This window comes from Mytilus trossulus, chromosome 3 (genome assembly GCF_036588685.1).
Source record: "Mytilus trossulus isolate FHL-02 chromosome 3, PNRI_Mtr1.1.1.hap1, whole genome shotgun sequence".
NCBI lineage: Eukaryota > Metazoa > Mollusca > Bivalvia > Mytilida > Mytilidae > Mytilus > Mytilus trossulus.
Genome location: NC_086375.1, coordinates 5,066,224 through 5,076,870, shown reverse-complemented (window position 1 = coordinate 5,076,870; position 10,647 = coordinate 5,066,224). Strand labels below are relative to the sequence as shown.

Sequence of the window (10,647 nt, the reverse complement as noted above, 5' to 3'; positions counted from 1 at the left end):
AATTATCAACTATGCAATCTACTCCTCTCTTAAACTGCCTGTGCAAAATGTAGCAAACATTCTAACAGGAGAAAAGGGTTTGATCTATGTTTGTTAAACCAGCCATTGAAATTAAACAAAAAAGGAATTCAGTCTTTTTTAAAACAAAACGAGAAAAGCGAACCTTATGTTGATTTTTGCAGGCACATATGAAGAATCGCAATCAAATATTTCGTTTACAATACTATCTTTTGAATAGTACTTCAGATTCAAATGCTAATACTGCTGTTCGTATTGTTTTCTTTCATTTTCAGCCCTTTATTTTTATTATTCATTTTGTAATTGTATTATTATGATATGGTCTTTTTTTGTATTTTTGTCTTTCATGTTGGCTTATGTTCTTTGGCTTTTAACCTTTATGAGTTTCTTTTTTTTACATATTGTTTATTTTTATAGTGATTAAGATTAATACAATGTTGACTGCTGTACCCCTACTTTTTACATTTTTGAACTATTATGACTGTTTGGTTTGTTCACACATCGTTGTCAATATTATGGAATTTATGCGACTGTCATTCAAGTGAGAAGTTTAGCTAGCTATAAAACCAGGTTCTATTTACCATTTTCTACATATGAAAATATCTGTACCAAGTCAGGAATATGTCAGTTATTCATTCGGTTGCTGTGTTTGAGATTTTGATTTAGCCATTTGATTATGAACTTTCCGTTTTGAATTTTCCTCAAAGTTCAAAACTTTGATAATTTTACTTTTTTTTCAATTATACACTTTTATCTTTATAGAATCTTTACATAAAATTACAACATAAAATTGATTGACTTTCGACTTCCGGTTCACATTGACGTTGAGTAACTGCTCTTGAAAAAGATGGCTGACGAGTTATTTGTTCCGCCATGCATATTATTTGTTTAACAAGTTCATCATTCCCACTTTGTCTATTGTTCAAAGGTTTATATCTCATATCGAATTTGTTAAGCAGTTGAATAGAGTTTTTATCGAGAGTTGTGATGAAGTCTTCAAATTTTGGCTCCAATATTCCTTGATCCTGACAATCTGATATCCACTCGTCTAAATGAGTAAAAATTACAATGGTCGCCTTTTCAAAATCTTGACCTACATACCTGATGTATTGATTAATTAATGTGTTTTCCTCTTCGGTGAAACGTCCAATCTTAATGCATAAAAGATATATGATATTTCCCTTAGACTTTTCCGAAATATGTTTTCGTAATTTTACACTTTCCTCTGGTGAGAAAGTATCTGTTCCTGGGGTATCGATCACACGCAGGTGTCTGTCAAACCGAGATGCCCTTTCTACTGCGCATGAGTTAGTTTCGATTTGATATCCAAATTTAAATGCCTCATTAGATCCGAGAATAGTATTGCCAGTTCTGCTTTTTCCAGATCCTTTTCTCCCAAGCAGAACTAAATTAATGGTCTGGTCTGAAACGTTGGTTTCAGCAGCCATGTTGTACTGAAAACAAATAAAACGTGCACAGCCATTTCAATAATTCGATTGCTAAAGCAAACCAGTGAATAAACAAGAATGTGTCCTCAGTAAACAAATGCCCCACTCGCACTATCATTTTCTATGTTCAGTGGACCGTGAAATTGGGGTAACATCTCTAATTTGGCATTAAAATAAGAAAGATCATATCATAAGGAACATGTTTACCAAGTTTGAAGTCGATTGGACTTCAACTTCATCAAAAACTACCTTGACCAAAAACTTTAACCTGAAGCGGGACAGACGGACGAACGGACGGACGGACGAACAGACGAACGGACGCACAGACCAGAAAACATAATGCCCCTCTACTATCGTAGGTGGGGCATAAATATTAAACTTACAGATTTACTGATTGTCGCACTCAGATATGTATAAAGGTGGATCATCGATATATATATCCTCATATGTAATGTGTTTATACTTTGCCAAATAATGATTCTTCAATGCCTTTTTACAAAAATATGATAAATATAATTGGTACACCATGCTATTTTTCAAGCTACACATCGTGCAAAATTGTAAAAATTTGTATAAATTGTTCATGAAAACAAATATTTTTGCGAGCAAAAAGAAATTTATCACATTAAATTTCGAAATAAAAATAAGAGAGCATATGTTTTAATATATGCTTTTAGAAAATTAAAAGAAAAAAATGGTGTCATTGAACTTGTTTTATTGCTACAAGAAAGAAATGAAAATTACACCAGTATACCAGTACAAAAAGTCTTCTATAAGAGTTATCTTCTTTAAAATTGCCAAGTTGAAAAATTATTTCTAAAAACAAAAACATTAATATTCGGTTTTGTTTTAAACCTTTTGCAAAATGCAATGAACTACGTATTTGTCTTCATTCAAAAATGCAGTCTTGGTTTTACACTAGTAATTTTGGGGCCCTTTATAGCTTGTTGTTCGGTGTGAGCCAAGGCTCCGTGTTGAAGGCCGTACTTTAACCTATAATGGTTTAATTTTTAAATTGTTATTTGGATGGAGAGTTGTCTCATTGGCACTCACACCACATCTTCCTATATCTATTTACACATAAAATGCAAATCTGTCTCAAGATTTAGAAGAATAAGTAGACCGACTGTGTACTGATATTGTACAATCCAAGATGGCCGTTAACAGTGAATATCTACAACAACATATACCATGTTACATGTAAGTTGATCTCCCTAATCATTATGTCAGATCAAAAATAAAAATGATCAAGTTTAGAGGGAAGAAAATGAGACATCTGACAAAACAATGTCTCCAATAAATCAAGGGATGCACTTGCGAAGGCACATATCCGTTAATTTTGAAAAGGGGGTGTGTTCAACCCCCGGAACACCATGAAACGTTCACATGATTAAAAAATAGTTAAAATCGATAGAAAAAGTGGATGTTAACTTCCGGAACACTACCTGGAACATGTGTGCGTGAGTTGCAGTACCATTACAACGTCAAATGTATTTTGAACGTGAATTGGGACATATTTGTTGTTGTAACTTAAAATGACACTGATCGGAATACTATGGAAGGGAATATCCGCCATAATTATACATTAGAATGCAACTTCTTGATTTGTAACACCAAACTTGGCCATATTCATTATTGGGATAGCAAAAATTCCCATTAACTTATTTGAATAATGAACCAAATATTTCTACATTCTTTTAATCTTTTATTAATAACCACTGTGTCATCATTCAATTTACGCTGATGGGTATATTAAGTTAGGGAGCTACCATTTGATTTTTATGGCTAGGATGAAAAATTTTGTCCTGCATTTTTTTTAGTTGTAATCTCTGTCCTGCCTTTTTTATTTTTAACTCTTATCGGTCCTGCCATTTCTTTTTACCTAAATTGTCGTCCTGAATTTTTTTTGCTAGTGTCTCATCCTGCTTTTTTTTTTACTCAAAACTCCTGTCCTGCCTAATTTTTTTCAAATTTCATCATAGCACCCCCCCCCCCCCCCCCCCATAAAAATGAAATGGTAGCTCCCTTACACAATTCAAAGAATTAAACCAAAAGTCTTTGTATCACATACTAGAAGCTGAAGTCAGCATTTCTTTTATTTGTCTTATTGTGTATTCTCACTAAGAATACCAAATCAACTAACATTTAAGCTTTAAGTTCAATCATTGCCGAATACTTTTCCTTGAATGTTTCGTAGACATCTAAAAGCCATTTCTCTGAGATAGATTGAGTAGTTTAAAGCCATTTCTCTTAAATAGCTCGAGTAGCTAACGGTAGGAAAGTTGTATGATATGTTAAACCCTTGCATAGAATTGGCAATTGTCATTAGTTTCAAGTTCCATTGCGTTTCTTCTCTCTTTTTCTGTTTGTTGTTTAATGGTAGATATCTGTTATGGAAACGTCGGAAAATTGTCTTGGTTTGTTCTGGTAATTCGTGGAGATAACTGTCAAACTTTGGGTTCTCGACATTGCGGTCGTTCATGTCGGACTCCCATTCATCCAAGTGAGTAAATATAATGATAGTATTATCCGCAAACTCATCACCAAAAACTGCAAAGTACTGATTTATAAGCGAGATTTCATCATGGGTCAGTCTCCCTATAGATACACAAAGGAGAAATATGATTTTACTTGGTCCTTCTTCGGGCAAAGCTGATTGAATGTCCTCAAAATCCTGTTTTTCAAACACGGAAACCCCAGGAGTGTCGATTACACAAACTTCAGCTTCACATATTTCCGTTAACTTAGATTCACACTTTTTAGACGTTGTTTTGGAATGAAAACCAAACTCAAACGCTTTATTACATCCTGTTATTGTATTTCCTGTTCGACTTTTACCGGATCCAGGTCTGCCTAAAAGCACGAAAGTGTTAACAGGTTTCACCCAGTCTTCAATCTCATAAGAAGCCATTGATGGCTGAAATTAAACGGGATCATCAAATAATTAAAAAGTTACGGAAATGTTATCTGAAAAATTATTTCTTTTTCAATTAAATATAAAAAAAGAAGGTGTGGTATGATTGCCAATGAGACAACTATCCACAAAAGACCAACATGACACAAACATTAACAACTTTCATATGTAATGTATCATAAAATAATTAATAGCTTAAACGACAACAAAGGTGAATGTTTTAAAACGTTTTAACCCGCTGTATTTATTTTAACCTGTCTTAGGTCAGGAATCTGATGTTCAGTAGTTATCGTTTGTTGTTGTGGTTCATTGGTGTCTCGTTTTTTACATAGATTTGATCGTTGGTTTTCCCGTTTAAATAGTTTTCCACTAGTCATTTTCGGAACCCTTTATATCTGCTTACCCTTCCGGATAATCTGAGATCCCCCCTAGTTTTTGGTGGGGTTCGTGTTGTTGATTCTTTAGTTTTCTATGTTGTGTCATGTGTACTATTGTTTTTCTGTTTGTCTTTTTCTTTTTTAGCCATGGCGTTGTCAGTTTTTTTTTTAGATTTATGAGTTTGACTGTCCCTTTGGTATCTTTCGTCCCTCTTTTATAGCTGCTGTTCGGTTTGAGCCAAGACCGTAATTTGACATTTTGAATATGGATTATAAATCATAGCACAGGGAATATGTTGACTAAATTTCAAGTTGATAGGTCTTCAACTTCATCAAAATCTTACTTGACTAAAAGTTTTAACCTGAAGCGGGACAGACAGACGGACAAACGAACGGACAGACCCACAGACCAAAAATCATAATGCCCATACATGGAACATAAAAATAAAACTGTAAAATATAAGGGTATACCCACAGTCTGTTTGCATCTTAACAATACGAATTTAGTTTTTTGTTACTATTTACCATTTTCTTGTGCATTTGTAATTAGTAGCGTCCTTACTAAAGTGGGACAAACGTTGTGTATGCTGTTTGAAAGTGAGGTTATATTTTGACACTGAGAAAAAAAAATTATAAGAAAAGATAAGATAAGTCATTTTATTTTCCAAATAAGGTCTCATAGGAGGCATATACACATAACATATATAATTGTTACAACATACAGTATGTTATCTTACATTCATATATTAAACCTTAGCTATTGATATTAAATCATACAGGCTATTATATGTATAACATCCATGAGAATCTACCACAGATTGCCTTTGAGAGAAAGAAACACTCTGCCAATGTTGTGTAGTGAAAAATTTTAACGACAAATTGGTAAAACAAATATAACAATAACATCAGCCGTCTAATTCTAACATGATCTCAACAAATTTTAAGGCAATTTTACTAACAACACCAATTACTTCCATAACTTTTAAGTAAAACTCGTCGTTATTTATAACAGTATCTCTGTCTTCATTTTCTTCCTTCATACGTTCTTGAAGCATCAGTTCAACCTTCTTGTAATCTGAATTAGTGTAGCAAGTATTTCCGTTTTGCTGCCGAACTGACGAAACAGTCATTAGAAGATCTTTTATTTGATTATCGTTTTCGCTCCCTCTTCTTCTGTTATTAAAAAACAAATACCGGTTGCCGCACATTCTCAGAAATTGTTGAGCATCTTTTGGTAGAGAACTTATAAAATTTGTTTTAGTTTGATTTTCATTTTGATCAATGTAGTCGTCTAAAAGTTGATCTAAGTGTGTGAAGATAACAACTACGTATTTAAGCATCTCCTTCCCGAAATATCTCACGAAGTGTTCAAGTGTTTTGACATCTTCCCTTGTAAATCGAGCCACTCGAATACAAAGTAGGATAGCATGCGGACCAGGAGAAGATAAGATAATGCTCCGTTTTACTTCTCGTTGAATCGTCTCATTGTCTTGATCAGTATCAAAAACCCCGGGAGTATCAACCACGTCAATTTTCTTCCCAAATCTACCGGAAGTCTCCTTTTGACAGATTGATGTAACGGAAGAACCATAATCACCGTACTTGAATGCATCCCTTCCGAGTATCGAATTTCCTGTCTTACTTTTTCCAGCACCTGTTTTTCCTAATAATATGATTCGGAGTTCGTCAGGGTTGTCCATTTTATACGTGTCCCTGAAATGAGCAAATAAGCTTCATCATAATTCATCTTGCGCACACATTCGTTTTAGAAGGTAATATATATAGTACTAAAAGAAGATTTGGTCTGAGAGCAAGTTAGACAACTCTCCATCCACGTTACAATATGTAAAAAGTAAGATATTATAGCTAGGTCAAATTTCGACCATTTCACCATTTCGCGTTTTCGCCTCTCACTTTGCAACTGCGAAATCGCGAAATCGAAAAATAGGGAAATCAGAAATCAAGAAATCGAGAAAGTGATATCGAGAAATTGAGAAATCGGGAAATTGGAAAATAAAAAAAGCGAAAACGAAAATGCGAAATGACCGCATCCGGCAACTATAACATATGGTGACCGGTTCAGGAAAATCGATAAATCTGTTTAATTTCCTGTTTTCGCGTTGTGCGCCTTTGCTTTCTTGGTTTCTTGATTTCGCGATTTCGCGATATCCCGGTTTCTGATTTCACGTTTTCTCTTTCCAGATTTCCCATTTTCCCGTTTTCGCGTTTTCGATGTCCTGATTTCTCGATTTCTCAATGAACCGATTTCGCTTTTTCGCTTTTTGCGATTTCTCGATTTCGTTTTCTCGAGTTTGCATGTTCGATTTCTGGCTTTACCGATTTCTCAATAATCTATTTCGCGTTTTCGCTTTCTCGCTTCCCCGATTTCGCGTTTGCAAAGTGAACGGAAAAACGCGAAAATAAGAATAGGTGAAACGGCCGCATCCGGCCACAATGATTGTGTCTAACATCTAGTTTCTCCCTATCTACAATCGTTTTGATTTGAACGAAACAAATAATGTTTGAAAAAATGCAATTTAAGAAAAATAACTCTGTATAGAAGTGGAGATACGACTTGACAATGTTAATTAGTAACTATAGATCTTGTCTGATTGTTTAAGTTGTGAATGTTGGGTTTTTTTCTTTTTTTACCAAAATCGAAAAATATTGATAAAATTTGCGTCCTGTTATGACAACATCTCCATTCCACTGTATTTCAGCTATGTTGACTAATTTGTAGATCTTGTCTTAAACTATCTTAGATACAAATATTTATACTCACTAAAGTTATAAACTTACCAACCGAAAGTCGTTTCACACTGGAGTAGTTATAGTGTCTTCTCCCAACACCAGTCAAATCTAGAAAATACGCAGAAATGACGTTTATACCATCGATTTCACGTTGATGCGACTTAAAATGTTCGCGTGTAGATTCAACCGAATTTGTTCACTTTGCGTTAAACCTCATTATGAAGGTCCTCTTACACAACCAGACAACCAATTAGAATGCCGATGCCAATGCAACAACTCTCCAGCACCAATTTGGTTCAATAAAATCTCGCATAAAGCTTGTCTACATTTTTGTTCATGGGTGAAGGTCGATTTTGAAGAATATACAATAAAATTCAACAAAAGTTTAACAAGACATAAATGCGCACTTAAATGCAAAAACGGTACTAGAATGAAAGTCTTAATTAAGAGAGCCACCTAAATTTAAGATAAAGCCTTTTTGACCCGCCACCGCTTTTCTGATTTTTCATATAGAATCATATTCAAAATAGTGTGGTCCTGGCCATTGATTGACGACCTAAATTATCCCATTGACTGGGACAGATTAGGTGAACGTTTGTCGGTAACAACCACTGCTCACTATGTACTTGTTAAAGACACTGAATCTGTGGGGTCACCAAAGGTTCTCAACCCCTAAATAAAGCAATTCGAAAAACGAATCCTGAATAATACAATGTGTTGATTTATATCAATAATATAAATCAAAACATAAACGTTATTCCTGAATAATTTTTCGAATTCTTTTATCATTAGAGGCGTTAAGAACCTTTGGTGACCCCACAGTTTAAATTCTATAATAAGTAAGAAGTGAGCAATGGTCGTTACAGACAAACGTTCACCTAATCTGTCCAAGTCAATGGGATAATTTAGATCGTCAATCAATGGCCAGGACCACACTGTTTTGAATATGATTCTAATAGTTTGGGCATGTCAACTGCAACATAATCTCAATATCTAAAAATAATTGAAGAAATTACGATAACTATTTACATATCTATCAGTGTTTTTGTCCTGAATATGCATGTTATATTTCCCACTGGACGTTATACGAAACAAAAACCAAGCAATACCAGTACTCTTTATTCATGTTATTCTAATAATTGTAATTTGATCCTGTGGCCCATGTGATTGGATTATTTCCGGTCTTTGAAAGCTATTTGAAAATTGATTGATTGATTGATTTATGTTTAACGTAACTGCAGCAGTCTAATGGCATATCATGAAGGCCAAATTTTCATTGCAGAGAAACCGAAGTACCACAAGAGAACTATCGTAGGAAGACAACTGGCGACTATAGAATTATTTATTTCTGGCTGACGACACACTTTGTAATTAATTTCAATGCAAGGTGATCTTATTAAAGTATTTAAAAAAAATTGGTTTCTAATAGAAGTCAAGGCCGGGCGGGCCTTAAAACTCAAGATCATAGCAATAAAGAGGAATGTCGTATTTGTATTATAATTCGAAAATGTATGAAGATTTCGGTTCGTCACTCATATCAATAAAAACAAATGTTTAGTAAATACATACCTCAAAAAACAAGTTATATATACAAAAAAATAATTTTAGGGATTTATTCTTTTCAACTTCAATTCCTGACCTCGTAAGTCCCGACCCTGATATCAATGCAAAATGTTAGGGGCGAGTTTTACATAAAACCATGATAAATAATATGTACAAAATAATAAACGACATTCAATACTTATGTATATTCGAGTGACAATTTTCCTTCTTATAAAATCTAGAAAGTTTTTAAGGGAAAGAGATGGGTTTTTTTAATTTAATAATGAAAATAGTCTTACCTAGCTTCGAATGCAACGAGTTGACGAAGACTTCAAGAATATTAAAGTGTATACTACTTAAATACATATAGCTCCACCCTCAAATATAGGCGGAGATTTGTAAAAATTGAAACGTAAGGTATTTAAAGCCAACAACCCGAGTTTAAGATTTATAAAAAAAGAAGTCATAACATTGAATGAAAAATGTAGAGGTTTTCAGCGAATAATACGGAAATCTGTTAACATTGTGACTTAATCAAAATATCTCATCACATTTGTATGCAATTCGAAATAGAAATAATCTTATCATTTGATTATGCATCCCGTCATTGTGTTATTGTCCTATTGTAAATATTTGAATTTTATTGTTTTTCATATTTTTGCTTATGTGTTTTGTCTTTATGCCCCGTGTGCTTCTTTACAACATATCTGTTTGATTTTTTATAGTGATTAAGATTATAACACAAAGTTGCCTACTGTAACCCTATTTGTGTCATTTTATCTATTATGACTGTTTGTTGTCAATATAAAGGAATTTGATGCGACTGTCATACAAGTGAAATGTTTAGCTAGCTATATAACCAGGTTTATTCCACCATTTTCTACAAGAAAATGCATGTACCCGACCAAGTCAGGAATATGACAGTTGTAACTTTTTATTCCTTCGTTTGGTGTGTTTGAGCTTTTCATTTTGCCATTTGATTAGGGTCCTTCTCGGTGGTAAGTATTTTTGTGATTTTACTTTTAATACTTAAAGAGGGACAACTCTAAATATTTCTTTTATCGTGGAAGCAATTCCTTCTGGCGGCCCTTCGCGAATTCTCAACAGAAGAGTGGCCCATACTAAAACTCGTCCAAAAACGGTAATTATTCCCGCCGGTTCTGCTATTATTATTGTTTGACGTAAATTTTACGTGGCGCCGAATGGGACTCTTGTAGTTTTGTACTCGAAATTCAATTTTGTACGGACAAAAGTGAGTTTTGTTCAACAAAAATGATTTCAGTTTAACAAAATTTGTAGCATACTACAAATTTAATTATCTTTCAGTGGACAAAAGTTACTGTTGTCATAACAAAATTCATTTTTGTAACACAGACTTTACTTTTGTTACCTAATTGAAAATTGGGCGACAAAAGTCAATTTTGTATGCTAATTAGTTTAGTTTGAATTCAGTGAACTAATTTGCATACAAAACTGAGATTTTGTGTAGAAAAAAAATGAGTTTTGTTAAACAGAAGGGAAAATTTAACACAAAAGTCAACTTTGTGCCACAAAAGTCAATTTTGTGTCACAAAAGTCAATTTTGTGTCACAAAAGT

The 10,647-nt window shown here is 33.7% G+C and overlaps 1 protein-coding gene across 4 annotated transcripts; it reads right to left on the bottom strand.

The window, feature by feature from the left end:
- Positions 1–705: 705 nt before the first annotated feature.
- Positions 706–9,417, bottom strand: LOC134710036 (GTPase IMAP family member 4-like). Of its 4 annotated transcripts, XM_063570187.1 has the most exons (3): positions 9,350–9,396; positions 7,557–7,616; positions 5,401–6,470 (listed from the first exon to the last, which is right to left on the bottom strand). In XM_063570187.1, the coding sequence occupies exon 3, from the start codon at positions 6,455–6,457 to the stop codon at positions 5,663–5,665; it is 795 nt and encodes a 264-aa protein (XP_063426257.1). In that variant the 5' UTR covers positions 6,458–6,470; positions 7,557–7,616; positions 9,350–9,396; the 3' UTR covers positions 5,401–5,662. The 4 variants fall into 4 exon arrangements, with proteins under 4 accessions (XP_063426260.1, XP_063426259.1, XP_063426257.1 ...); XM_063570190.1 differs by lacking the exons at positions 5,401–6,470; positions 7,557–7,616 and adding an exon at positions 706–1,472 and having other exon boundaries at positions 9,350–9,417; XM_063570189.1 differs by lacking the exons at positions 5,401–6,470; positions 7,557–7,616 and adding an exon at positions 3,491–4,383 and having other exon boundaries at positions 9,350–9,399.
- Between the last annotated feature and the right edge of the window lie 1,230 nt (positions 9,418–10,647).

What these genes read in the sequence shown, in the direction of transcription:
- LOC134710036 (XM_063570187.1), bottom strand. Translation starts at nt 6,457, where the DNA reads ATGGACAACCCTGACGAACTCCGAATCATATTATTAGGAAAAACAGGT.